General features: G+C 57.5%; 3 protein-coding genes across 4 annotated transcripts; 2 read left to right on the forward strand and 1 right to left on the reverse strand.

Annotated features, from left to right (window-relative positions):
* Positions 1 to 488: 488 nt before the first annotated feature.
* On the reverse strand, positions 489 to 5,422 carry SNX33 (sorting nexin 33). The gene is made up of 2 exons (XM_057368730.1): positions 3,162 to 5,422; positions 489 to 1,354 (listed from the first exon to the last, which is right to left on the reverse strand). Exons 1-2 carry the CDS (start codon positions 4,600 to 4,602, stop codon positions 1,101 to 1,103), a joined length of 1,695 nt encoding a protein of 564 aa, XP_057224713.1. The 5' UTR covers positions 4,603 to 5,422; the 3' UTR covers positions 489 to 1,100.
* A 323-nt stretch (positions 5,423 to 5,745) lies between these two features.
* On the forward strand, positions 5,746 to 14,015 carry SNUPN (snurportin 1). Of its 2 annotated transcripts, XM_057368731.1 has the most exons (8): positions 5,748 to 5,922; positions 6,058 to 6,214; positions 6,533 to 6,637; positions 6,730 to 6,826; positions 7,649 to 7,746; positions 8,035 to 8,112; positions 9,198 to 9,278; positions 12,975 to 14,015. In XM_057368731.1, exons 1-8 carry the CDS (start codon positions 5,771 to 5,773, stop codon positions 13,302 to 13,304), a joined length of 1,098 nt encoding a protein of 365 aa, XP_057224714.1. In that variant the 5' UTR covers positions 5,748 to 5,770; the 3' UTR covers positions 13,305 to 14,015. The 2 variants fall into 2 exon arrangements, with proteins under 2 accessions (XP_057224715.1, XP_057224714.1); XM_057368732.1 differs by lacking the exon at positions 9,198 to 9,278 and having other exon boundaries at positions 5,746 to 5,922.
* A 1,996-nt stretch (positions 14,016 to 16,011) lies between these two features.
* Positions 16,012 to 26,501, forward strand: PTPN9 (protein tyrosine phosphatase non-receptor type 9). The gene is made up of 13 exons (XM_057368733.1): positions 16,012 to 16,405; positions 19,892 to 20,035; positions 20,467 to 20,556; positions 20,656 to 20,780; positions 21,361 to 21,466; positions 22,084 to 22,194; positions 22,420 to 22,748; positions 23,100 to 23,193; positions 23,293 to 23,362; positions 23,929 to 24,007; positions 24,263 to 24,413; positions 24,505 to 24,712; positions 24,983 to 26,501. The coding sequence occupies exons 1-13, from the start codon at positions 16,373 to 16,375 to the stop codon at positions 25,207 to 25,209; spliced, it is 1,767 nt and encodes a 588-aa protein (XP_057224716.1). The 5' UTR covers positions 16,012 to 16,372; the 3' UTR covers positions 25,210 to 26,501.
* The last annotated feature ends 1,436 nt before the right edge of the window (positions 26,502 to 27,937 follow it).

The raw sequence follows: 27,937 nt of genomic DNA on the forward strand, positions 1-27,937 counted from the left end.
AGGAAGCACGTCCTGCCGTGATGGAGGCTGCGTGCCACACTGGACCTCAGAGCGCTCGTCCCTGCAGGCCGGGGCCGGGCTCRGCGAGGATGGAGCGCAGCCCGCAGCATTCCCAGCGTCGCTGTTAGTTTAACAATACCCCGCTGGCCTGCATGCCGGGGCTAATTTTATCCCTGGAGCCWGGCCAAGGCGGCCCTAACTTTCCTCGCTGTGATTTATCCCAGCCATTTCCCTTCAAAAACAAGGCCCCTGTGCCAGCCCTGCTGGCTCCCAGGCAGCGCACGCTGTCCCGGGCAGGATCTGCCCCGGGTGCGTTGTTTGGAGAGCAGGAGGGTGGCTGCTGTGGGAACCCCTCCCGGGGTCATTCCCCCCACAGCACGGGGATGTTCAAAGCTGGCTGGAAGCCAGGGGATGCTCAGAGCCTTCCCTGGGATCCCGGAGCAGCTCAGTTTTCCACAGACATCTCTGGGAAGGAGGAGGGTGTTTTTTCTACCAACGATTTTATTGAAAAGGCTGTGGGGTTGTTTTTTTTCCCTTTTTTTCCTTTTTTCTCCCTTTTCCCAGTCAGCAGCCATGCTTGAGAAAGAGATTTCTCTTTGCCTCTGTGCATCTAGTTAAAAACTGATCGGTAAAAATGCTGCAGAAAAATGGAAAATATTGAAAATATCTTGTGACAAACAAACAAAAAAAWTCTCTTCCAAATAAAGATCTCTTCTTTTTTCTTCCCCATCAGAAAAGCTTTTAGTGTGCAAAATGTCGACCGCTTGGATTTCTTCTCCCAGCGGGCTGGGATGCACCCGCCTCTGCTCCAGGAGAGCGGGTTTTCAGAAAGCTAAAAATCACTGGGCAGAGACCCCAGCACCGCCACCTCCATGTCTGTCCCTCTCGTGACCCCCATGCTCCCGCCAGACCCGTGGCAGGGCAGGAGGTCCCCGGGGAGAGGACGAGGTGGCACAGCCAGCCCGCGGGCGAGCCCTTCCCTGCCGGCCTGGGAAGGGGGAAGGAAGCCCAAAGTCATTTGGTCACTAGCGTGGTGAGTTCCCATCCGCTCCCAGCCCACCCAGACAGGGCAGGCCGGGGGGCAGCGGGCACAGGAGGCGTTAGAGGTTGTCGTACATGCGCAGCGTCTTCTCCAGCTGCTGGCTGACGCGCTGGTAGAAGACGATCTGCTGCCTCAGGTAGGACTGCATCATCCTCTTGAAGTCGGCCACGCGCCGCTCGTGGAAGTGGTTCATCTCGGCCTGCAGGGCGAAGCCCACCACGCGGCAGCGCTTGCGGATCCCGTCCGCCTCCTCCTGGTCCATCCTGCCCTCGTCGCTCATCCGCTGGCTCTCCTTCACCTTGGCGAAGGCGCCTGGAGAGGCAGCGAGCAGGGTCAGAGGATCCCCGGYTCCTTTTTCCCAACCTCCCTGCTCGGTGCCATCGTGCTCCAAAGCAGAGGCGCAGACCTGCCCCGTGTAAGGGACCATGAAAGACCCACCCCTGCCCGCATCTCCCCCTGCCCATCAAACCCACCCCTCTCCTCCAGGCAGGCAAAGACCAGGAGGAGCCTCTTCCACCTGAACTCTGGTGTCCCCAGYGGCTTTTCTATCCCATCCCTGTGTTTAGCTGGTTTTGGGGTCTGGAGCGCTGTGACTCAAAGTTTGCGGTGCAAAACTGACACGGGGCAGTGTTAGCACAGTCAAGCATCCCAGCCAAGCCTGTGCCCCAAATGTTCCATRCCATTCCATGAAGGGAGGTCAGGAGCAGCCCTGGGAGACCCCAGCCCAYGAAGCAGTGACCCAGGATGTGGGAAGGGCATGTGGTGCTGTCTGGAGCTCRGCCAGGAAAGCATCTCCCACTCCCAGAGGCAGCTGATGCTCTGACAGCAGTTTTTCCCTCTCCTTCCATGCTTTTTTTACAGCTTGGTTTCGAAAGAATCCTGCCTGGCTCCAGCCCTGCATTCCTCCCCCTCATTAGCGCAGAGGCTAAAAAACTAAAAACAGGATCTGGCCCACACTGGGCTTTTTTCCCTTCTCCCTGCCCCTTGCCGGCAGCACCAGACCCGGGGTTACAGCGCTTCCACTGCGCCAGCTCTGCTCCCAGAGGGGAGGAGGAGGAGGAGGAGGAAGGAGCAGAGGTTGGAGGCCAAATCCTGCCTTCCGCTCTGCCCACGCGGCCTCGCTTCCGGACGGGATCCWGCCCCTCTCCATGGGTAAACAACACTGGAGGAAAGGCAGGATTGAATCCTTCCAGCCCCCTTCACCTTCCCATCCTCCCCCAGGGATGTGGAGCGAGGCACGGACATCCCTGGATGCTCAGACACAGACCCTGGGGAAAAGCTGTCCCCAAACTCTGGGGACATCGGTGTGGGCGTCCCCTCCCTGCTGCAGGCAGCTGGGCCGGGAGGARCGCGTGGACTTCGGCCTCACTCCCACACTCGGCAGCCATTCGGGCACAAAGAGACACCCTGCCCTCCCTGCCTGCTGCCTGCCCCAGGGAGAGCAYAGCAGGCACTTCCCATCCCCTCTGATCCCACTAAACCCAGGGAMCCAGGRCAAATGGCATGTGGGGAGCTCCAGMRCCCTGGGAAAGGTGCAGGGACATATTCCTGAAAAGTGTGACCCTGGCTGTTCCCAGATGTTCGGTGTATCCCCCTTTCCACTACCCTGCACATCCCCCTTGTCCCCTCTGACACCATGTCCAGCCATGTCCTGGGGGAGCAGGAACATCCCTGCTGGCCTTGGCAGGGAGGGAGGATGAGGAGGGACAAATGGCAATGGGTGGAGATGCACAAGAGGCGCTGGGCAGGTCACCCCAGAGCCAACAGCAGCAGTGCTGGTTCCTGCTCGCAGTCTGGAGGAAGTGACAGCCGTGCTGACCCCCACAGCCAGCGCTTTGGGAAGCACCAGCAGCGATTATGGAATCCACAGGAATCCATTATGGAATCACWGGGGCAGACTCTGGAACCAAGAGCCCTAGCAGACTGTCCCAGGCTGGGGTGATTGGAGGGCTATGCCACAGCTTCCCTAGGAGGTGCAGGCAGTGGCTCTCATCCTCATTCCCCATTCCCCATTCCCTTCATGGCCCAACAGAGGATTTCCCCACTGCATCCCCATCCCACTCCCCACACCATTCCCGCTCACATGGCTCCATCCCTGGGGAGAAGAACATCTCCTTACCTTTCTGCAGGTGGATGATGTCCGGGAAGTTGGAGAGGAGCCCTTGGTACATGGAGAGAGTGTCCAGCATGAGGAACAGGTCATTTTTGGGCTGCTCRGCGAACATCTCCCCCACAGTCTCGTACGTCTTGCCCGTGTGGGAGATGGCRTTATTGAGGGCGTCCAAGCTGTAGGGAGGGTCCATGTGGAAGGAATGGCTGATGGCTTGGAAGGCATTGCCCAGCTTCTGGAACTCCTTCCGGAAGCCCCCCACGTGCTTGCGCACCAGCTCCGAGGCCACGTTGGTCAGCTGCAGGACGCTGTCGTCCATCTTCTTGCTGAAGGCCTTGAAGGCGTCCACGCGGTCCTCCACGTCCTGCAGGTCCTGGTGCTCCGTGGGGATCTGGATGGTGAGGAGGAAGCTGGCGCCCACCATCTCRTCCTTCTCCGCCCGGCGTTTGCCCAGCTTCCACTGCTTCTCGTCGCGGCAGCAGAGGAAGTGCTGGAAGCCCTCGTACTGCGAGAGCACGGGGTGGCTGGTCATGTGCTCCATCCAGAGGATCAGCCGCCGCTTGCGCTTCTCGATGAAGTCCTCCTCGAAGCGGCCGGTGGCCTGCTTCTCGGGCAGGTGGGGCACTGAGATCACCGTGAACTTGTGCAGCAGGCGGTTGTAGAGCCAATCGAAGTGCTTGTAGCGCCGGTACACGGGCGAGTTGATGTTGCTGGGGGTCAGCTTGTAGGAGATGTAGCTCTTGATGCCCTTGAACTTGGTTTGCTTGGTGGGGTCCTCCACGGAGCAGATGAAGGGGTGCGGGTTGGCCCTCCACTGCGGGCCTCGGGAGCCCATCTCGATGCAGTAGGTCTCGGCGATCTTGGACATCAGGGGCACATCGCCCAGGATGAAGGCTTCCACGCCGGAGCGGACGAAGCAGGAGAAGCGGTTGAGGTTCCTGCCCACCACGCTGCCCCTCTTGGAGGAGCTGATGCTGTCCTGCCTCTCCAGCGCCGGCTTGGGCCGGTAAGCGGCGTGCTGGTGGTGGCCGTAGGCAGCCGGGTACTGCAGGCTGGGCGAGGGGTGCCCGTTGGTGCCCGGTGTGCTCCGGGGCTCCTCCACCACCGTGCACGCRTCGTCCCAGTCATCCCAATCGTCGTCGTCGTCATCCTCAAAACTGCCCTGGTAGGAGAGCCCGGGGTTCGGGGACGCCGAGTACAAGGAGGAATCGTGCCCAGGGGAGCCGACCGGGCTGTTGGAATAGTCCGTGTAGTTGGAGCCCGAGCGGGAGCGCAGGATCTCGACGTAGGAAGCGGGGAAGAGGCCGGTCTCCCCGCGGCTGTTCTGGCCCTGTAACCACCCGTCCAGGGAGTTCTCGCTGAAGATGACGAGCTCCTCGTTCTCCTGGATGCTGATCTCYTCTTTGTTTTCGCTCTGGAAGTTGTAAAGCGCTCTGGCTTTCAACGCCATGGCCGGTCCCGGSTCGGGAAGGCGGGGGGGAGCCAGAGGAACGCGATCCCCCCCAACCAAAACAACCCCCCCTCCGGCAATACCGCGGGCTAACTCGGCTCCGGGATCACCACCACGCGCTGTGGGAAACGGCTTGGCCGCTTTCCCAGGGAAATAAAAAAAAATAAAAAAGGTGGAGAAGAAATCCCTTACGAGGTGACGCCAAGGTCCGTACGTCCAAGTGACCCCCCCGATCCCGGCGCCTCGGTTAAAAAGAACATTCCCCGTTTAAAAACGAAATTCCCCGGGATAAAAACAAGGTTCCCAGTCAGGCGAGCGGCGTTTYCCCGGCTCCTCCGGGATGTGAATCCCGGCCGGCCCGAGAGCCGGGCTCTGCCATGTCCACGCAGGGTTTATCTCTCTGCGAGGCTGATCCCGAGGTTTCGCTCTCCGGGAGGAAAACCCCTGGCTRCCAAAGGAGGAAATAAATCCAAAGCGACTTTTCTCGGGTGCACATAAAACACCCCAAATTTCCCCTCGGTGCGTGCCGGGAGAGCGCCGGGAACGAACAAACCCTGCCCAACCTCGCGGTGATCCCGGGGATTTTGCAATTCCTTTCCGGGCCGACTTTCCCGGCGGTTGGTGCGGTTCGCTTTTCCCCCGAAATCCGTAAATCTCACGCAGGACGGAGGCGGCGCCGGTGGCGGTGCCCGTGTCGGTGTCGGTGTCGGGGCCGGTCCCGTTGCTGCTGGATTTGACGGGGCCGGGGCCGGTGCCGCTGCCGGTGGCGCTGCCGGGGCTGGTCCCGTTGCCGGAGGGCTGGCGGAGCCGGCCGCCAGCCTCCCGTGACGCAGGGCAGCGCCGCGCTCCCCGCTCCGCCGCCCGGTTCGCGGCGGGAGCGGCCCGGCCCGGCCCGGCCAGCCGCACGCTGCCCTCTGCAGGCAGCCGGGCCCGGGGGCACGAATCCCCGCCCGCGGGGGCTACGGCCGCTCCCGCGTCCCCGCCGGGATGCCCCCCTGGCCCGTGCCCGCTCCCGGTCCGCAGCGCCCCGTGCCGGTGCCCGGGTGCGGAGGAAACTGAGGCACGGGACGAGCGGGCTGCGGGCGGTGCGCGGGTCCTCCGAGCCGCCAGGGGGCGCTGCGGGCTGCGGGGCGGCGCGGGCGGAAGCGCGTCGGGGCGCGGGGTTGCCATGGAGGAGCTGAGCGCGGCGCTGGCGGCGGGCGTGGGGCTGGCGGGGCCCTGCAGCCCGGCCGCGCCGCACCCCCGCCTGGCCGCATACAAACCCCGCGGCGGCCCCGGGCAGGCCGAGCGCCGGCAGCGCCTCCTCCGCATCCAGAGAGAGTGAGCGCGGCGGCGGGACGGGGGCGCGGGGCGCGTTAGGCCGCCCCGGGGCCGCGTGTGGGGAGCGGCCCTGGCGGGGTGTGCGGGGGGCCGGGGGTGACATGCCGCCCCGCCGGCTTGTTTCCTTCACCCCAGGAGGCGGCTGGACTACGTGAATCATGCCAGGAGGCTGGCGGAGGACGACTGGGCAGGGGTGGAGAGCGAAGACGAGGAGAAGGAGGGGGAGGATGCGGAGGAAGAGGCGATGGACGTGGATGCTGGCAAAAAGCTGCCCAAGCGCTACGCCAATCAGGTGAGCAGCCAGCTGCGTRCCCGTGGCGAGGTGTGGGGGGCCCAAGCAAGGGCTGTGAGCCCTGGGCTGTGGCCTGAAGCTCAGTCAGCAGCTGGGAAGCAAGAGAAAAACTTGGGGAAGAATGTGTCAGGCAGGTTGAACTTGATTAGAGGGAGGAAAGGAGCCCTTTTGGGGGTGACAAGCGGTGCCAGCTGTCTCTAACACACCCGGTGTAGCTGTCAAAGCAAAGTCAAAAGCTCCTTGCTTTACGCTTGAGCAGTTTCTTCTCTCTTCAGGAGAGTTGTCACTGACTGGTTCTTCTCCCTGGACTCTCCGTAGCTGATGCTGTCAGAGTGGCTGGTGGATGTCCCCTCAGATCTGGAGCAGGAGTGGGTTGTGGTGGTGTGTCCCGTCGGGAAAAGGGCTCTTGTCGTGGCCTCCAGGGTAAGTGGGGTAAAGGACCTGTACCTGTTTACAGCCAACACCAACATAAAACTGCTTTGACTGGGTTTTTTCTCTCTTTTTTTACCTCACAGGGCACAACAGCAGCTTACACCAAGAGTGGCTTCTGYGTCAACAGGTTCCCATCCCTGCTGCCCGGGGGAAATCGGCATAACTCAATCAGTGACAAAGGTACGGGTRTGAGGAGGCATTTGGGATAGGGAGAGGGGAGCTGCTTGCTGCTCCCTGGGAGCTCCCCCAGGCCCCACAGCTATGCCCCTTTTTAGTGCTGGGGATAGTCAGCTTCAGGCCTGTTTCTGTCTCTGGGGATAACTGGATGGGAACAGTATCAGATGTCTTTATGCTGGATGTGCATGTAGAATCTCAGAATGGTTTGGGTTGGAAGGGACCTTAAAGCTCTTGTTCCATGTCCCTGCCAAGGGCAGGAACCTTCCACTATCCCAGATTGCTCCAAGCCCTGTCCAACCTGGCCTTGGACACTGTGCCAGGGATGGGGCAGCCACAGATTCTCTGGACAACCTGTGCCAGGGAATCCACACCCTTGCAGGGAAGAATTTCTTCCTAACATCTGATCTAAAATTGCCCTTTTCCAGTTTAAAACCGTTGCTGATTKTCCTGCCACATCTTTTCACTAGCTGTCTGACTGACACTCTTAAACCCCAACATTCTCTCCGTCCTCTAACAGAGACCTCTGTATGGTGTTCTCTTTCTTGATACCTCTTGGAGTTAACTTTTTTTGCCCCGAAGAAAGAAGCTTATTGTCTGGCAAATGCCATTTTCTGAAACATGCCCTTGCTTGCTGTGCCTCTGGCTGGTCCCTTTGCATCCTCGTGGGACTCCTCAAGCTCAAGGCTTTTTGTGGTGGCAGTTTGTGTCAGCAGAAGGGRATCCCTCTGCACCCCGCAGTCTCACATCAGGGCAGGATTAATGTTTGCCAACTGAGCTGGGCRGTGTTTGGAGCAGCTCTGGACCTCCTTGTGTTTGTTTGTGCAGTGTACAGCATCCTGGACTGCATCTACAACGAGGCCAAGCAGACCTACTACATCCTGGATGTGATGTGCTGGAGRGGACACCCTGTGTATGACTGCCAGGTACCAAATCCCTGCCCTCCCTGTTGTTCCCTGAGCTGCTCTGCCCCAGCACTGTGTGCTGCTCACTCTGCAAAAGATGGATATTTTTTTTAAGCACCAGCATTTTTACAGCTYTAGGGCTGCTAGAATAACTGTATGTGTGTTTATGGGGGGAGTAGCAGGCTTTGGGGTGCTGCACCAAAGTCGAGTTTGTAAATCTCCCAGGTGAATGCAGAGGAGCAAAGATACTCAGCAGGCGCTGTCAGGCGATGTGTGATTAACAGTCACTAACTCTGCCTCCTTTTACAGACAGACTTCAGATTCTTCTGGCTGTCCTCAAAGATCCAAGAGGAGGAAGGGCTGGGAGAGAAAAGCAGGATTAATCCAGTAAGTCCTTTTGTACTGAGGAGGAGGCTGTGGGGGTGAGCTCTCCTGTTCAGCAGGCTTCAGCAGTTTCTTTCACAAGCGGAAGCTTTTTTCCTTTTTTTCCTTTCCCCTCACAGATCAGGCTTCAAAGTGTGCGTCTGATGAAATGGGATGCCGTGGTCAGGATGTAAATAGAACCACTGCATATTGGAAATGAGTTCAGTGGGGTTTTTTTCCCCCATCCAAAGTGCTGAGGGAGATCACCCTGCAGGGTATCAGCTAMCTTCCATGCTGTTTTTAGCTTTCCCTTGTAATGGGATGGAAAACCAGTGTGGTTTCTGCAGCAGCGGTGCTGGTTGGCAGCCTGACTACAATGGGGTTTATTCTTGCAGTCTTGTGGGTTTGTAAAGCTTTAAGCCTTCCCTCTGTTTGAGCTGAACATTGAAGTTGTGGGGATGAATGCTGGATTGCCACCCGGAGTTCCTGCTGAGCCAGGATAAAAAGCTTTCCTTTGAAGACTTACACATGGGGTCAGACCTAGAGCCCAGAGCAGCTTAGAACGTGATTTTTGGGCACAGATATGAGAGATTTGTCTGCTCAGACATGGCCAAGCAGAGCAGCTCCTGTGAGCTGAGCATCTCAGTGATAAATGGGGCTGACTGCAGTGAGGGTGTCTCAGTGAGGATGTTCAGAGAACATCCTGTTCTGAGGCCAACAGGAATATCCAGAATGTAACTACCTAAAYGAAGGGGGGTTCGTTTCAGCTTTCATTTCCTGGGTGGAAAGATTGGCTTGGCTGAGYTGGCAGCCTGAAGCAGACGTCTGTCTGCTTTGCATCCTGCCTGGAGGTCATCATTTTCTATTTTGGTTAAAAGAGCATCTCTGGGTCAGATCTCCTGAAAAGTCCTTCCTGCAGTCTTAGGTGCTTGAGAAAAGAAGGTGTCATGATGATGTTGGAGCTGTTCCTTACCCTCTTTCTCTCATGCCAGATCCTGCACTGGAGRAATCCTTCCTTCTTAGCTGCCTCCACACCAGTGCTGGATTCAGCAACTTGTTCTGCAGCAGGCCATGCAGTTGCCTCTTCTAACCCTCTTTTTATCTTTCAGTACAAATTTGTGGGCCTGCAGAACTTCCCCTGCTCCTCGGACAGCCTGTGTGAGCTGCTGGCCACAGACTTCCCCTTTGAGGTGAGAACACACAGGTGGGGGCCTGCACCTCAGCTGGAGTGGCAGCCCTGCCACACTCCTGCCAGTGCTGGGCGAGCGGTGCACTCCCTCCATTTGTGAATTTGCTYTCCTGAGGCTGCAGGAAGCTTGCCAAGTTGCTGTTTCCTGTGTGTGTGATGGATGCCTTTATGCCCATGGCTAATCTGTTGCTCTGTCACCACGTACAGCCTCATTCAACCACACGAATGAGCAGGAGTTAAACTATGGCACTCCCTGTGTTTGTGCTGCCTTTGGCTGCATCTGAAAGAGCCTTTTGGGATGARACAGTTGCAGTGGACACTCAGGCTGCCTCCAGAAGGGGCACAACTCATGTTCACTTAGCTGTGTGATGGACAGCTGACCTTTTTAGAGCCAAAACYCTTACTGACCACTGGGCAGGCTTGTATCTGTTTCTGTGGTGTTGGTGCTTCCATCTTCTGTGTCCAAGGCACCCAGCTGTTTTGTGGGGAGGAAGGAGAARGGTGGTGCTAAGATCCCAATGGTTTCTGAGGGGTTTGGGTGTTCATGATGGGTGCCTGAGGTRTGCTGGAGCTGGGGGCAGTTGGCTGTGACAGATATGACCGAGCAGGACACATGCATTTGCTTCATCATAGGCTTTASGAGCAGAGCCATAGACTCATGCAATAGCCTGAGTGGAAAAGGAGCATCAGAGTCCAACTCCTGGCCCTGTACAGCCCCAAGAATTCCCACCATGTGCCCGAGAGCATTTTCTAAAGGCTCCCTGAGCTCTGGCAAGCTTGGGGCTACAACCACTGCTCTGGGGAGCCTATTCCAATGCCTGGCCACCCTCTGGGGGAAGAACCTCTTCCTAATAYCCRCTCTAAACCTCCCCTGACACAGCTGTTGTGCTGTTCTGGCTTTTAGGGGAAGAGCAGGACAGGCAAATCCATGTGCCACCTAACTCAGCTCCATGGCTGTGAGCACTGAGTTGCAGACCCTCCTGGAATCATCTCTAGCAGCTTTTGCCTGCCCTGGCTGTTTTGTCACTGCAAGGGAACAGTGAGGAGGCAGTGGCATTCCGACCCAGTGACMGTGACAACATCTGGGAGCCAGAAGCTCCTCCAGTGGCTGTAGCTGTTCCTGGGAGTGCCCAGTCTGAGCCCTACGTCAGGAACAGCCTCCACAGAGATTTCTTGTGCCACAGAGCCAAAAGCCACGTTGATGTGACAGCATCTCTCATGCTCTCCCATCCCAAGTTAGCCACTAACATAGGTATAAGTTTAAGTTAAGGGTACTGATTTGGCTGTAAGGCCTGACTTTGCTTTCTGTTTGTGAAAGCCTGGACAGTCATCAGGGCAAGTTGGAAAGTCCCAACCCCTCACTGGTCTTGTCAGACCYTGCTCTCAACATGGTTTGGAGAGGYTTCCCAGCTTTCTTACAGCTGGCTTGCTCAATGAGAAGTGCTCCAAGTGCCTCAGTAGAAACCGTCATTCCTGGCTTTCCCGAGTAAGATCTTCATTCCTTTTGAGGCATCTGAGGAAAGGCTGAGGAGTGCTTGCCCGCTGCGGTCAGAGCAGCAAACTTTTGGGTTACAGAGGAAGCCATTGCGAAATTCCGGAACAGGAGATGGAGCTGAACAAACTCAGCTGTGTAATCCAGCTGTGATTTGCTCCCCAGACCCTCTGCTGTATCAGGGTGTGACCCGGGGAAGCAAAGTGTGGTGTACACTGGCTAAAGCATCCCTAACGGACAGGAGCTGTGGTGCTGCTTCCAGGATGAAGGGAGCCATGGGTCTCTGCGGTGTGCCACAAGAGGGAGCCCAAAAATCCCCAAAAACACCTTCTACCACCAGCACAGGGCAGAATAAACTTTGCAGGAGGCAAAATATATTCTGACTATGAATGGTGGGTAGCAGAGGTGGTCTTTAGTCTGAGCCCAGCCTCTTGTGATCCTGACAGGGATCTTGTGTGTGGTGGCCATAAAGGCRGTCAGTGCTTTCAGATCTGGATCTTCAGAGTTAATCAGAGCTAGGGCCTGATCCACTCTGTTCAGTGGAATTTTATTCCCTGGAATTCAGTAGACWTTGGATCAGTTGACTGGCTCTGAATTTCAAGTGGTTTTTGGAGTGGATCTTACAAGCTACTGTCCTTCTCACAGATCTGAGTAAAACTGTGCTCAGGTTTCCACGAAGGCCGGAGAGCCAAAGGCTCTGAGAAACCCCGGTGTGAAGGAAKGGGGAGGACTGTTAATCACCTAAAAGCTGGAAAGTGTGGCTGTGGAATGTTAAATCCTGCCAGGCCAGTCTCTCCTCAGGTTCGGTCATTTAGGGACAGTTTCAGTCCCTGTCACTGTGGTGACTCAGGGTAGGGATCCAGCCAAGAAATKAAATAAACGGGAAGGAATATGGGAGTCACTTAAATCGGGGAATGGAGAACATGACCTAACTTCACCAGGCTGAACTCCTTTGAATTMTCTAGCTTGGGGGAGATACTTGGAGTGGTCTGAAAGGCCTTTCTAGGCTCTGATCTTTACCAAAACGTTCCTGTGGATGCTGGAGAATTCCCACTGCTCATCAAGTGCCATGCACTTGCAGGAATGGGCTGGATGTACTGGGGAGCTGCAGAATTTAGCTTTTCTCAAGAGGCAGGGTGAGGGAAAATCTTTGCACTTTACATATCCAAGAGGAGTTGCACAAGCTCATGGTGATGTTTACTGTTCTGGTTTTATGTTTTCCTAGCACAGAACTCCCCCTTTTGCTGGGATTATTTTGCAAGATGTTAACAGTGACTGAGAATTACAGACAGGATACTGCCAGAAGCTTTGCCCTCTCTGCCAGAGGTTAGCATCCACGGAGCAGAAGTGAATATATGCTACTTTGTGCTCAGCCAGTGTGTCTATCCTGGGGGCTGTGGGATTGGGGAGTTCATCCTGAGGTGGGCTCTTGTACTTCTCCCTTCCGCCCACTCAGCCGCTCTTCCTCATAGCCAAATGGCCTTTTAAGAGCTCGTGAAGCCGAGCTAGGAGGAGCACCACCTCCAGCGTTAGTCAGCCTGACAGCAGGATCCAACCTCACAGAGCACACCCCTGGGAAGTGTGGGAAGAGGGGGGATGAGAATCCCTGAGCACAGCGGGGAAGTGGGGAAAACGTCAGCCAGCTGCAGCGCTGCGGAGCGTGGAAATAGTAGCACAAGAGTTAGGGCATAAACCTTTAAAGTCCTGAGTGCCCTTAACTGTCATTGATTGCTGAAGAAGTTCTCTCCTGGGAAACATTAAGAATTTTTTTGGCATAAGGCTGCTGAAAGAGCTGTTAGGAATCGGGGCGCCTTGGCGTCACACGCTCGGACTAATTACTTTCCGAATGTATTATTTAAAATAACCCTAATCCAGTAAAGTGGGCTGCCTTATTCAGAAACCCGCTGGCTTGTGTGCAGAATGGAATGAAAGCATCCAGAGGACACTGCTCTGTGCGGACACCGGGCTGGACTTGCTTGCTTTGACAATTTAAAGCCATCTGGGAGTCACTGATCTTTCAGGGCAGGAGCTCTGCAGGTTTCTTCTTTCTCTTCCGCTATTTATTGCACTGCTTGAGAAAAATGATCCAGCTGGTGGTTTTGGCCAGCAAACAGGGAGAGCAGAGCCGTCGTCGTCTGGTGCCTGGTCATTCACCTGCAGGAGCCTCAGCCCTGCCCTTTCATTCATTCTCTCTCCTGCCCGCAGGTCGATGGGCTGCTCTTCTACCACAAGCAAACCCACTACACTCCTGGCAGCACCCCGCTGGTGGGCTGGCTCCGGCCCTACATGGTCCCCGAAATCCTGGGGCTCACCGTGCCCGCCACCACGCTCACGGCCAAACCGGACTACGCCGGGCGGCAGCTCCAGCAGATCATCGAGAGCAAGAGGAGTAAAAAGCTGGCGGGGGAGAAGGGCCACCCGAGCGGCGAGGCGGCTGCGAGCAAYGGACACTACGAGCTGGAACACTTGTCCACCCCGCAGCCAGGAAAGCCTCCGGAGGGCCGGGATGGAGCAGTGAGCCAGATGGAGAGTTGAACTGCTGGGACAGGCTGGCTGGGCAGGGAGCAGGGAAAAGGCTCTCTGCTTCTCACTGTGCCTCGTGCTCCTGAGAGGGGGYACAGTAATGATGATAGGAAGGCTTTGTTTAAAGGGCATGACAGTGGAGTATCTTGCCCCAAGTGCTGCTGGATCTTTTTTACTTGTTATTAGGTATTTTTTTGCCAGGATTTCTGTGAGGCCTTAACAGGATTGTCTGGTTCTCCGCTAAAGCAGGCGTGTGTTGGGAAATGATCTGTCCCAGTAGAGTGAGGATGCAGTTCAGCTCCTGACCCTGCTTCTGTTAAAGTCTTGGCAAAATTCCAGCATAGGAACGATGCTTGGACCTCTGAGGTGCAGCTGCTGCTTGTGACCCTTGCAGCAGCCCCACCTTCCCAGCCCTGGAAACTGGGGCTTCTCAGCCTTTGATCCAGCTGTTTTCCGAGGCCTTTGCAGTAAAAGTAGTTACCAACATGAAGTTTGCAGCGAGCTACTGTAAATCCAGAGGCTGGACTTTCCACACCCACGCATTCTTGGGAAAATATAAATTTCCTTGCGTTGCAGCAGGACCTGCCTCGGAACGGGGCTTTGTGCAGCGCAAGCGCAGCAGAAGCCTCTCTCTCCTCGAGGCTTTTCTCGGTGGGGGGAGGAAGGAATGGTTTCGCTCTGAAAAACGCTACCATTGATCGTGCCAAATAAAAGGTTTCTCAGAAAGACAAATTCTTGAGCGTCTTCCTGCTACCTAAGGGTGGATGCGTGCTGTGCCTCCCAAATAGGGATTGAAAAATTGGTTCCAGCGCTGACTGGAGCAGAGGAAATGCTTGTGTGGGTTTAATTCTCCACACACCAARGTACTTTAGTGCCTTCTGCCTTTCTCATCCCAGCCCAATCCCACTTTTTAAGCACTGACTGCTCCCCCTCCCTGGTTTTAGGTGGATGAAATTATAGTTCTCGCTATCCTCAGGTTGGTTTCCAGAGGGGGATTAAAAGGAGGAGGGAGATGAAACATCAGGCTCAAGGCAGTGTTGAGGACCCTCCTCCCAGCTCTCTATGAAATGCCCCTGGAGGAGATGCTGAGAGCGGGGATGGCCACCTGCAGATAGCGGGGGCACTTGTATCCTGCCTTTGCACCCCCCGTTTTTCCCAGAAAAAGCATTTCTGTGCCAAGTGTGTGGGCTATGTGCGACCAGCTGGCTGTGCAGCCGCTATTGACGACACCAGCGGGCAGCAGGAACTGGCCTGGCTGTGAGAGGGGGCTGCCCTCCGCTCCCCWTCCCCGGGAGGGAAGTGGCACCCCAGCCCCGCAGCCTTCGGAGCCATCTCTTTCGAACAGCTGCCTATTTTACTGTTTTCAGTGTTACTTTTTTAGCATGTGAAGCAGCTGGCCTGGAGAAAGAAGATGAACACCTGGGCTGCCTTAACCTCCCTGTCCCTYAAAGGTTCCCTCCTTCAGCCTCCCTGGTTGGCAGACATCTGCAGGGAGAGTGCTGAGCGGGAGACCGCATCCAGCCTCCTGTCAGCGCAGTTTTCCTTCCATCAGGCAATTAAACCCGGAGGTGGGCATCTGGATGGAAGATTTGTGCATCCCTGAGGGCAGAGAAAGCTGGAGCTCAGGTTACTGCCCTCCAGCAGCCTTCCAAGGTCCTCAAGCCGAGGGAAGGAGAGGAAATACAGCCAAAGAGGGGCCGTGTGCTCTGATGGATAGAGGAGAGTAAGAGGGAAGCGACTACAGCTTCCCGCTGGCTCCAGATGATGCTTCATAGTTTCCCTTTTAAAAGCATGAGCTGGGCTGGAGAAATAAATATTTGCGTTACAATTCCTGTTGGGAACGAAAGGCTGTGTTTGGAGAGAGGGTGTCAAACGGAAGTCGCAGGGGCCAGCGCAGTTTGGTGCCGTGACTGTTCTGTTTGCTGGGTGCGATCCCACTCCCAGCTGGAACAGGCAGCAGCTCCACTGGAGGGGTCACCCCRCCGGGGGCTGAAATTTGGCCTGGGGCAGGGGCATCTCGACCTGGAGACGTGGCCTGGGGCTCTGGGGGACAGAGGCAGCCCGGAGCCCTCACCCAGCCCCTTCCCTCTGCCCTTCTTCCATTTTCTCCCGGTTAGGTGCACAGGCTCCGGCAGTGGGCAGGCTGCCAGCACAGTGCTCCTCGGCTGAACAAAATGTCCCCTTGTCCCAGGGCCTGGCTTTTTGGAGCGATCGCTGCTGCGCTTCCCGGGATCCCCGCTCATTCCCGGAGGAGCTTCGGGACTCTCCATCCAGGCGCTGACACCTGCGCTCAGCCGGGAAATGCAGTTTAGGGATGGTAGAGGAAGGAGTGGAAAGAGACGCCTGGAAATCCCGGACTCCCGCTCGTGGGGGGAAGGCTGCGAGGCTGGAATACSGGCAAGGGAGAACGCTGTGCCGGGAATTTTATCCAGTAACAGCGAGGGAGGATGCTGCTGCCGGGAATTTTATCCAGCACCAGCAAAGGGAGGAGGATGCTGCCACCATTTTAGCGGCGGCGCTCCCGCCCGCCGCGGCCGGAACCGGGGCTGGGGGGAGCCGGCGCGGAGCGGGGGGGAGTGACCGGGCCCCTCCGGCCCCATCGCGGCTGCTGCCCCCCCGTTCGCCCCCCGCCGGGGAGGGCTTCCTGTCCCCCGCCCGCCCTGCGGGGTCGGGCGAGCCGCGGGGAGGGGACGGGGAGGAGGGACCGGGGGCTGCGGGCGCTTCCTGCCGCCGCCCCCGCCGGGGCAGAGCGGAGCGGGGCGGGAGCTCGCCTCGGCCCGGCCCAGCCGAGCGGCGCTCCCAGGCCGAGCCAAACTTCGCGGGCGGCTCAGGCATACACACACAGGCASACCGACACACGCGCGCGTTTATATTTTTAATTTTTAATTTATTTTTTTTCCATTTTATTTTCATTTTCTCGGCACTTTCGGCGGGGCCCCCGGGGCGGAGCCGCCCTCGCCGCCGGGAGGGGCCGGTGCCCGCAGCGCCGGGGATGGGCTCCGCCGGGGCGCCCTCCGCCTAGACCGGCCCGGCTCGGCTCGGCTCGGCTCGGCTCAGCCCAGCCCGGCCCGGCGCCCAGCATGGCCGCGGAGCTCAGCGCCGAGGAGGAGCAGGTAGGTCCCGCCGGGCTCCCCTTCCCCGCGCTGGGCTGGGCAGGACCCCGGTGGTTCCTTGCCCCATCGCTCCTTCCCCATCATTTTTTTGGCTACCCCGGCTTGCGAGGCTGTTTGTTCCCAGCGAGGCGGTTCTCCCGATGGCAAGGCCCCCCCACCCCAACCACCCACGCAGCGCCCACCCTACAACCCCCATCCACGCACCCCCCCAGCCCTCCCGCTCGCCCGCTCCGTGGGTGCCGGGGCGTGGGTCCCGCATCCCCGAAGCAGCGTGTCCCCGCTGGCAGCTCCCTGCCGTGGGGATGGTGCGTGGGGATGATGCGTGGGGATGCGTGTACACGCGCTTCCCACGCCCCAGGCCTCCCGTGACGTCCCGGCTTCCTCCGCCGGCCTTGCGTCACCGCGGGAGGATGTTGCTGGGCTCGGGGAACGGGGCCCGGGGGCCGGCCGGAGCGCCTCGGGTGGCCGGAGCAATCACTGTCCGTCCTCTCCTTTGTCCTCTTTCCCCAGGGCTGCCCACGCGTGGCCGCTGGGCTTCCCTCTGGGATGTGGGGATGTGGAGCTGGGAGCGGGACTGGGCGAGCTGCCGGGTTCCCTCTGCCCCTCTCGGCTGTCACACTGGCCACCTTGGTGGCGCTGGGGGCTGCGGTGAGAAGGCTCAAGGTCCTGTTTTCCTTCCAAAATGGTCGGTTTTCCAGCTGGTGGGCTGACTGGTTTTCTCCTTTAAAAATCCTTCGTTTCTACAGRGAGGTTTAGGAGGGTTGGGACGGAGGTGTTGAGGTCTCAAAACCTCTGTGGAAGAGCCCCTCCTGCAGCCTGTACTGGTGCTCAGCAAATGCAGAGCACCAGTTTTTTCCCTCCTGAGAGCAGTACTGCTATCTCCAGGCTGATAAAATCCTGAGGAATGGGGAGTGTTCTTGCCCTCTGTCCCCACAAGTGCCTGAGATTTGCGTTTCTCCTGTGTCATGGAGGGGGCAAAGCTTTCCAGAAGCAGGGTTTTAGGAGACCGTGCYGTGACAAGGAAGGCTGATTTGCAGCAGGAGCAGCGTCCCGAGAGAGGGATCTGAGATGTTTGGTTTGTGCGGGAATATTGGATGGAGAAGGTCAAGGGATATTTGCAATAATTACTGGATYCAGGTTTGGATCATCAGCCTGGGGTGGGGAAGGCTACATTTGGTGCTGCCCTTGGTCGCTTGGAAGCCAAAATAGTGGAARTTTCCCTCWTTTCATGGGTAAGTGGTGGGYTGGGCTGGAACATCCCCTTCCTGCYACCCCTTCATCCTTCTCAGGGCCATCGAGATTTCCTCCACTCTCCCATTACCGACAGCAAACCAGGGAGAAATTTACCCTTCGCCTCTTAGGCCAGCCTTGGGATATCTCCTACTATCTCTCTGCAGCTCCYTCCCCAGCCTATCCCTGAGGAGCCAAACCAATTTTCCTTGAGCTGCAATTTTCACAGATTTATCCCCCACTTCCCCGTGCTGAAGAAGGAGGGGTAGGTTTGCTACCTGGGGGAGGAGGGCTGGAAGAGCCCCCAGATTCCGGTGGCTTTGTCACCACCCTGCYCCGGCGTGGCGGAGCRGGGCCGYGGATGACGCCAGCACTCCAAAGACCAGCATTGTTCCGAACGCCTGGCCACAGACAATTTCACCCCCAGCGCTGCCCAAACAAGCCTTCGTGCCGAAGCTCTGGGTCACAGGCTTTGTTTTTGGCGTGTGGAGCAATCCCTGCTCCGCTGGGATTGACACCTGCATAAATCCATGTGGGATCGGGGCTATGAATGATGATGGGACCCAGTGGAGCGCACAGAGGGGGCAGAGCTGTGTCTGGCATTGATGCTCAGCCCCGTAACGCCCGGCTCCCTGCTGTTGAATGGCGGCACTGGTAAGTTTGGAATTTGGTTTTGTTCCCAGGGRAAGCTGGAATTCATGGCTGAGCTGCCCTGCAAAGCCAGCGCTTGTTCTTGCGTGTCTTCCCCTTGCAAAAAGCCTGGCATCCCTCGTGATGGCTGTGGAATGGGATTGTGTGAAGTGTGACAGGTTAGATGTTAAGGAAAGAGACCCAAAACATGTTGCATCCTSTTCTCATTGCCCTCATGCCCTTTGTGCCCCCTTCCCATCATCTGGGCACCCCTTTCCCATCATCTCAGGGTGTGGTTGCCATCTCAGGCTGCRGTGCTGGCTCTCGTCTCTGTCCAAGGACGGTGGGAGCGTGCCCGGCACTCACCGCCATCCCTGGACCATCCTGCAGCATGGTGGGGAAGGATCATCTCTGCCRTTATTTTGGGTTTGCACCTCCAGCCCTGGATTTTGGGCAGCTGGGCGCCTCAGGGGATGCCTGAGTGGAGGTGTGGCCGTGATGTACTGGATAGGATGTGTTTATGGGTAGGATGTGTTGCTGTGTTAAGGCTAAGGATGGTTCCTGCAGYGCCCCATTTATCATCCCATGGTGCTCACCCGGCCACTCTGAGGGACTCTGGGACCAAGTTAGGGATCTCCTGGCTGGGAGAGAGACCCCTGGGATGAGCTGGGCTCCTTCAGTTCATCCCATGAGAGGGGCTCGCTGTCCTTGCTGAGCCTTGTGCCGCTGATAAACCCGAGCCCTTCGCTTCCTCCTGTCGGAAGTCATTAACACCGACAAGCTTTTCTGGCTCAATAGCTCCCAGTAACTTTGAATAGCTCCCAGTAACTTGGTGCTACTGCCTGACATCCTACACCGCCGCCTGCCTGCACTCCCTGCTGCCGGAGCCAGCCTTCAGCGCTGCCAGTCCCTCCTCCTTCTCCTTGGATGGCATTGCCATCCTCCGCTCTAGGGAGGATGGAAACGGCTCCGTTTTGGGATGTGCCTGGGTGGGAACAAGGCATTTTGGTGGCTCCCTCCGTTCTGCCTGCATCCTTTCAGCAGGATGTGGTGAAAGGCTGGGCTGCGCTGCTGTATCTCCCTTGGGGCTCCTGTGTGGGACAGGGGATCAATCTGCAGCAGAAGGCAAAGCTGAATCCTGGGACCCTCCTGGTCTTGTGTGTCTGCGTGAAACTGGTGTTACTGGGTGAGCTGGTCCATGTGGGCCAAATGTCAGCCCTCCATGTTCTTTACCTGTGTTCTGACAGCCACGTTCTCTGCTCCACAGCAGAGCTGCAGCCCCAGGAGGCCATGGCCAGCTGAGGGGGCTGTGCTGGGGGTGCTGTGTCTGAATGGGATTTTGCTGCCTGTAAAATCCTCCTTTTGCTTCCCCTCTCCCCTCCATAAGTGTCCTCCAGCCTCCAGGCCATTTTTTCAGCCCCTTGCTCCCTTTCCTGTGTGGTGTTTCCCCTGTCTCCATCGCCGCTGCCCTTACCCCTTTTGTTGTGGAGCTCCCCACTTCACCCTGAGGAGCTATTGAGGACTGTAGCTCCAGCAATGACCAGGAGGGATGCTCCTCAGGCACTCTTCCTCCTCCTCCTCCTCTTCTCACCTTGTCTCACCACACACCCCTATTCTTTCCCACAGGCAACCAAGCAGTTCTTGGAGGAGATCAACAAGTGGACGGGCCAGTACAATGTGTCCCCGCTCTCCTGGAATGTGGCTGTCAAGTTCCTCATGGCCCGCAAGTTTGATGTCCTGCGGGCAATCGAGCTCTTCCACTCTTACCGGGTAAGCAAAAGGGGCCGGAATCCCCCAGCCGAGGGCTTCCTGCTCTGCAGAGGATCCCTGCTCCCTAGGACCACCCTCTCCCTGCTCTTTTTGGTTTTTCCCTCTCCCTTACAAGTTTTACCCAGCTGGAAAATCCTTTTTCAGCCAAGGTGGGTCGCCAYGGAGATCTCACCGATCCCAATCCCTTGGAGCAGCTCATGGGGTGCCCTCCTGGCTGCTCTGTGCTGCCCACAGGGCATTTTCCTGTATATTAAGGATATAGATCCATGTACACTTTCCCAACCTGGCGCTGCAAGGCTGCTCCTCCCTGTACTGGGGGTTGTGCTGGAAAATGATCCCATGGAGTGGAGATTCCCTTGGATGGCTGGGTGCCCCCTGGAGCAGAGGTGGGCTGTGCCTGTGCCCCCTGTCACACCACTCCGTGCCCGCAGGAGACACGGCTCAAGGAGGGAATTGTGAAGCTGAAGCCACACGAGGAGCCGCTGCGCTCGGAGCTGCTCAGTGGCAAGTTCACCATTCTGGTAAGTGTGGTGGTCCCCCRTGAGTTATCCCACCGGGTGGCTCATCCCAGCTCCTCTCTGCATGGATGCTGCGGGAGCCTGACCCTGTTTCCTTGGCAGAGCGTGCGGGACCCCTCGGGAGCCTCCATCGCCCTGTTCACAGCCAAGCTGCACCACCCCAGCAAGAGCGTGCAGCACGTGGTGCTCCAGGCACTCTTCTATCTGCTGGACCGAGCCGTGGAGAGGTGAGTCCACCTCTGCTGAGGTGSCCTGTCTCACAGCAGCAGGTCCCTGCAGAGCCCCCTCCCTCCCAGGAAGGTCACTGCTCCCTGTGGCTTGAAATACCGTGAAGTCCAGCCAGTCCTCCTTATGGAGTTGTTCAGCAGGGGAACAAAATCCCCCATGCCCAGAACTGGGCTCTTTGCAGTCCACGCCCTGGGTTCAGTTTAGGGAAGCCCCAGATTCCTGCAGGCTTTAGCTGGGGAGGAGGCAGCCCCRCCATCAGCCAGACGTAATGTGAGCCCTGCCAAAAATACAAAACCGGGACATTCCCCYGCCATTTATCCTGCTGGGCTCTTTCTGTTTTTGACCTTACGCATCATGGGTGATGCTGCTGAGGCAGGCTTAAGGCATGAGCCAGGCTTAAATGAGGATTGTAGGAAGAGGTGGTGGAGCAGCTGGGAAGTGCAGAAGCAAGGTTTGGGTCTGTGAGTCCCCCTGGAAGCATGGGAAGGGATTTTGGGTGGTCAGTGTGGGGACAAGCTGCTGATGCAGGAGCTGAGCAGTTTTGTGCTGTGGGGTTGACATTGCTCTTTCCCCTCTCAGCTTTGAGACGCAGAGGAACGGGCTGGTGTTCATCTACGATATGGCAGGGTCACAATACACCAACTTCGAGCTGGACCTCAGCAAGAAGATCCTCAATCTGCTCAAGGTGGTGTCTGGGGGTTACCCGATGTCTGGGGACAGCATGCGGGCCGCTTGCTTACCAAGAACCCAGAGTCCTGTGGTTTTGGCATCAATTTTCACCCCAGACCACGCTGACCGTGTCTCAGCCGAGGAGCACCAGCTCCAGCCCTGCAGGACATCAGGAGGGCATTGGGAGCCTGCCAGGCTGGACACAGTTGTGGCTGTGGTGTCACGCAGGTGGGAGGGATCAGCTGTCCCCGGGCTTGATTCCTCTCACAGCTGCTGGCAGCGCTTTTGGGAAAACAGATGCAAATTATTTTTTAATCATGCTGGCATTTGATGCCTCCTCCCATCTCGGGAAAAAAATGCAGTAACAGTAAATACTGGCTGGGGCGTGTTCTTTGCATAATCCCAGTTCCCWGTCTTCACCTCTCCCCCGCGGAGCCAAACCCTCTGCCTACCTAATTCCAAGGAAGTAATTTGTTTCCTTATCTGCTCATAAAAACAAGCRCAGCTGTACGTGTGCGAGGCACACTTCGGATGGGGCACTGTCATCGTGGGGTCTGTTTGCTGGTTGTCACCTCTGCTGGGATGTGTCCCTGYCACAGCAGAGTGGATCTGACCCACTCCTGATGCTCACAGGGTGCCTTCCCAGCTCGCCTCAAGAAGGTTTTCATCGTGGGAGCGCCCATGTGGTTCCGTGTRCCCTACTCCATCATCAGCCTGCTGCTCAAGGAGAAGCTGCGGGAGCGGGTGAGTGGGACCCTCGTGGCATGGGACCCCCCTGGCAAAGGACCCTYGGTGGGCAGGGCTGAGGCTGCTTTCCCTTTGAGACACGGGTGCAGAAGCAGCTTGTGCCATTCAGCCCCATCTGCTGGAAGCTGCTAAGCACCAGAACTTCAGCATCCCAGTCCCCATTCCCAGCGACYCTTTCCAACCTTCTTGGAGTCACCCCTGCCTTTCCTGTTCCTCTCACAGGTGCAGATGGTGAAGATGTCGGAGCTGAAGGAACACCTGCCCCGAGAATGCCTCCCTGAGTACCTTGGAGGGTCCCTCAAACTGGACCCTCTGAGCTGGAACTGCCGGTTCCTGCCCCAGCAGAATGGGCACCCCGACCCCCTGGACGAGCTCATCCTGGTGCCGCTGGCGGCCCCCAAAGATAATGGCTCCGTCCATGTCCCTGGACCCAAGTCCATCACCCTCCAGGAGCTGCTGGATCATGTCAGCCACAAGCAGAAACGGGGCATCTACGAGGAGTACGAAGACATTCGGCGCAGGAGCCCGGCCGGCACCTTCGTCTGCTCTTTGTGAGTCAGGGGGAAGGATCCAGGTGCCCCTCTCACCCCAAAAAGCTGGGTGCCCCTCTCCCCACGCTTCTGCTGCTGGAGGTGGTCCACCAGTCTCTTTCGGGTGTGGTGTTTTGAGTTAGCAACATAGAACCCCTGCCTAGGGATGGTGTGAGCCCCCTTTGTGGCTCCTGCAGCCTTTGGGGGTAGCAGGGACCAGGACCTGGCCGGGATCTGCTTCCCGAGGCTTTGGCCAGGTGATGGCAGCAGAGCCCAGGCGACGGGCCCCAGAGGCTCTGGCAGAGGGAGGGATGCTGCCTTTGCCTTCCCTGCCTGGAACACATCCCTGCTTCCCTCTCCCCCGCCTCCTAGAGCACCCTACAACCAGGACAAGAACCGGTACGGGGACGTGCCCTGCCTGGACCAAACCCGTGTCAAGCTGGCCAAGCCGTACAGCCGCCCAGAGGTGAGCCAGCCTGGGATGGAAACTCGCGGTGCTGCGGCACAGCTGTCCCCGACACGGGGTTCTGGAGGCCTTGTCTCATCCGTGCTTTTCTCCCTGCAGCTGACCGACTACATCAATGCGAGCTTCATGGATGGCTACAAGCAGAGGAACGCTTACATCGGCACTCAGGGTATGGCTGAGCCATTAAAGGATTGTTCTGCTCCCGTCCCAAAATGATCTTGTGTCCCCACCACAGCTCCTGATGCACCCGTGGGTTTCACCGCTCTGCCCAGTGTCAGCCACCAGCCCCAGGGGACATCCCAGGAGCAGGGCACTGCCCAGCAGGTCCCCTTTCTCTCCAGGTCTATTTACTCCTCCCTAGGTGTATTTTTTCCCCTCCCAGTCTCCAGCCAGTGGACTGAAGCTTTTCCTGGGACAGAGCGAGTGGATCCATTCTCCTCCATCCACGATAGCAGCTCYCTCCCTCCCCCTGTCCTTATCCCAGGCCTGGATTTGCCCCATCTGCCCAGGCATGAGCAGAAAGGTGGGATCAGYGCTGAGCCATAGGGACCTCGTGCTGCGGGGGACAATCAGTGGTGGCTCCTAGGAGCGTTGGTGGATCCACACCTGGATCAGCCCTTATAGGAAGGGGCTCTGGTTCCCTGTGGGGGTGATGAGGGGCTGGTACACACAGCTGGGCAAAGGGGTTGCTGAAATCCATGAGGTTTTGGGCTGATGTGTGGGTTATYCCTGCAGGGCCTCTAGAAAACACCTACGGTGACTTCTGGCGCATGGTGTGGGAGCAGAACGTCCTCGTGATCGTGATGACAACCCGGTGAGTGCTCACAGAGGGACACAGCCCTCTTTTTTTGTGCAAAATGAGCGTTTTTTTGGTGTGGGATGAGCAGTGCTGGGCTCGGTGCAGTGATCCCACAGCAGCAGTGCCAGCCAGAGCCTCTCAGAGSGGGGACATTGTGTCAAGGACAGACTGTTTGGTCCCTGTGGGATCCCCAAAGGACCGWGGCTGGGGGGCAGGGGAGATGCCCCAGGCAGGGCAAGGAGGACCAGCTTGTCCTTGTCCTGCTCCCAGGCTGGAGGAGGGAGGCAGGAGGAAATGCGGCCAGTACTGGCCCCTGGAGAAGGATTTCCAGGTGTGCTTCGGGGCCCTGACCATCACCAACCTGGGCGTAGAGAACCTCAACCATTACAAGAAAACCATCCTGGAGATCCACAGCTCAGAGGTGCGTGGCCACAGATGCCGGGGGGGAGAATGGCACAGGAGCACCAGGGGTCAGAGGAGGATAGAGGGTGTAACCCGCCTGCTTTTCCCAGACCAGGGAGCGGCGGCTGGTGTCCCACTTCCAGTACCTGAGCTGGCCGGATTATGGCGTCCCCTCCTCTGCCGCCACTCTCATTGACTTTTTGGGGGCCGTGAAGCAGCAGCAGAGGGTGGCTGTCAGCGCCCTGGGACCTCGCTTCAAGGGTCACCCTGGGGGACCCCCAGTCGTGGTGCACTGCAGCGCTGGCATTGGAAGGACAGGTAATGGGGAGGGAAGTTTGGGGTGGTGGGGTCCAGCTGGACAAGTCCAGCTTCCCTGGGGTATCTCCATCCCGTGGACATCTATTCTGTGTGTAAGCTGGTTGACCTGGGACACATATCCTCAGAACTTCCCGCGGCCATCAGACATGGGAGAAGTCCCCAGATGCCCATGGGGCATCAGTGTAGGGCTGAGCACCACCACTCCAGTTCTCACAAGGGGCAGCGATSGTGTCACTTGGTGTCTGATGCCATCCCCACCATCGTCCCCAGGTACCTTCTGCGCACTGGACATCTGCCTGTCGCAGCTGCAGGACGTGGGCACTCTGAACATCTACCAGACGGTGCTGCGCATGCGGACCCAGCGCGCTTTCAGCATCCAGACCCCCGAGCAGTACTATTTCTGCTACACCGCCATCCTCGAGCACGCCCAGCGCGAGGGCCTGCTGCTCACCAACCACAGCCGGGCCGCCCAGGAGAAGAGCTCGCCGGGGCACTGAGACACGCCGCCCTCCTGCAGAGCCCCCTGCCCATCCTTGGGGGCTGCCTGAGCCGCCTCAGTGCCYGCCGGGACTCAGCAGAGCCGTGGGAGCACCTCAGCTGTCAGCACTGCTATGGAACTGTGCCTTATTCAACTCAAATGGTGGCTGCCACTCGCCGGCATGGGGAGGGGCCCTTACTCCTCCCCATTGTGTTTCGGTTGGGTTTGGTYGGTTGGGGAGGTGGTTTGTCTTCTCTTAGAGTTGTTTTTTTTTTTTTAATTTTATTTTTCTGTTGTTGGGACCACCTAAGCTGTACCTAGAGAGGGGCTTTGCAAAGTCCTAGGAAATGTATTCCCAGTCCTGGGGCTGAGGAAGAGGCACGTGCTTTGGTCTCACCTGATGCTCCATCTGTGTGTCTGTATGTATGTGTGTATATAATATACCCCTGCTGTGACCCCCCAGCTATTATATAGATACATATACACAACCTCCCCTTTAGCAGCTCCCAAGGGTCCCCGCTGTCCTGCCAYCTCACTGCTGTGATCTCTGGAGCGGTGAGTTTGGTCCTGGCTCTGTCTTGTCGTCCCTTTCCCCTCAATTCCCCTCACGGGCAGCGTTGCGACCCGGTACCCGCTCCTGTGCCCATCTCTCTGGAAGCACAAGGATACTCGATGGTGTCCTCCGTTTCCTCGTCTCATCTTCCCCGTGGAGACAGCAGCTCTGCTCCTGGGAGGATCTGGAGGATTGGGTTGTCCCAATCCGGGGGGTGCTCAGCTCACAGGCATCTCCTGGCCCTTGGGTGCTGCTGTGGGAGTCACTAGGTACGAGGTGATGGGGACACGGGRACCGACCGGCTCTCCAGGTTGCCCGGCTTTCCCAAGCTGCCACTAGGAACCCGCAGGCCCAGCCCTGCGTTGAGTCATGGGCTGGGAAAGCGCTGAGCAAGAATAAACCCCAAACCCTGGAGAGGCGATGAGCCTCTGCCCTGGCCCCAGCCCCCACTGCTGCCTGGGCCTCCCCAACTTTATACTGTAATAAGCTCTTTGAATGTGTATATTCTTATTTTTTTATAATCTCGGGGAGCGGGGAGGGAGGGCTCAAGGTTTGGGAGTTTTTGTTTTGTTTTCTTTTGGGGTTTTTTTGTGTTTGTTTTTTTTGTATTTAACATTAACTTGATCCAAGCCAGAGCCAGAAGTATTTGTAAATGTTCCTATTTTGCTCTCAGAGAAATCTTTTTGTTGTCATTACTTTCTAGGGAGTTGTTTTGTTTTTATTTGTATCGATATATAAATATACCACCAGTGACCCTCCTCTTTGCTGTCGTGGGGGCATTGGGCAGGACAAAAGAAGGAAGGAATTTAGGGTTTTGCACAGGTTGTGATCTCAAAAAGCAGGCTGGCCCCATCCCTGGCTACACTTGGACTTTGAGGAGCACAGAGCGGTGTTTAGGGGCTGCTCCTGGCCTGGGTGAGGCTAAGACAGAGATAAGCAGGCTGCAGGAAGCTTTCCTGGGCAGGCAGGATAGTGTCTGGAGGGAAGGCAGCACAATGGGCTGGCATAGCTAGGGGGGACACAAGCCACCCTTTTCCCAGGGCCTTGACAAGCCCCAGGACATCAATCTGCCTGGCCATGGCATCTGTCTGGTGCTGCAGGATTTGGGGGTGCAGGCATCTTCTCTGAGCAGGCATGTAGGGCACAAAWATTAGGGGAACTCCCAGGCTGCCAGGCATCCCCAATGCCTTCAGGTCTAAGTGATGCCAGTCCCAGAGCAGCAACCACAGCCTGAAGCTTTGGGATGAGAGAAGAAGAAAGGCAGCTTGTGCAAATGAAGCCCCAGAGCCAATGAGAGAACTCGTGCCCCGGAGGAGGGCAGCTGGCGGGTGTGAAGAGCAGCACCTGTGTTTGCTCAGCTGGAGCCTAAAAAAGTGAGGGGTGCCAGTGTCTGGGACTAGCACAGGGAGAAGCTTTCCCCTGTGCTCTGGGTGTGGACTGGCTTGGCTGTGCCAAACCGAGGTCAGACACAAGCACTGGAAAGCTGGAAAAGAATCAGAAGCAGCAAGGAATCCGTCTGGAAGGGCTGCATGTCCCAGTGCCCAGGAGTTCATGAGAGAGGGGTGTTGAGAGCATCCCTGGGGCTGTGCACAGCCTGTCTGCAGAGTGGTTCTGGTGCAGCTGCAGTGTCCCGGGTACAATTTCCCACCCAGCTGTCTCCCGGAGCAGTGTCAGCCTGGRCAGAGTGACCTCCAGAGTGGTCCTCCAGCTCAGGCTGCTCTKGAGTTTCCCTCAGGCACCCCTAACAGGGTGGCTCCTCTGAGGGAGCCTTCATYCTCTGAAGGAAGGCTCCTGGGGCCCTCCCTCCTCACTGCCAAACTTCTTCACCCTGCTAGGCTTTCCTCTAGGCACACRTGCAGCAAGGGGGTGTTTGCAGTTTGCTGCTAATCCCGTGCTGTCAGCAGCAGCTCTTTGTGGCTCAGCGGGGCTTTTGGCAAATGTTGGGTCCCGATCCGAAAGCTGCAGGTGATGCCAAGTGTCCCACGTGGCCCCACAAATGTGCCCAGCGCACGTCTCTGTTCCACAAGGCTCTGAAACCCCAACCAAGCMAGTTCTGTGCACATGATAAAGGTGGTTGTGCCTTCTAGCTCAATTCCATATGATGTGGGCACAGAGAACCAGAGCGTTTCCAAGAAGATCCATGTCCTGGGCGTCTGGTGGGAATAATCAGAGGAAAGGGATGGAGATCACCAGT

This window comes from Malurus melanocephalus, unplaced genomic scaffold (assembly GCF_030028575.1).
Source record: "Malurus melanocephalus ecotype Western Australia unplaced genomic scaffold, MMel_1.1 scaffold_96, whole genome shotgun sequence".
NCBI lineage: Eukaryota > Metazoa > Chordata > Aves > Passeriformes > Maluridae > Malurus > Malurus melanocephalus.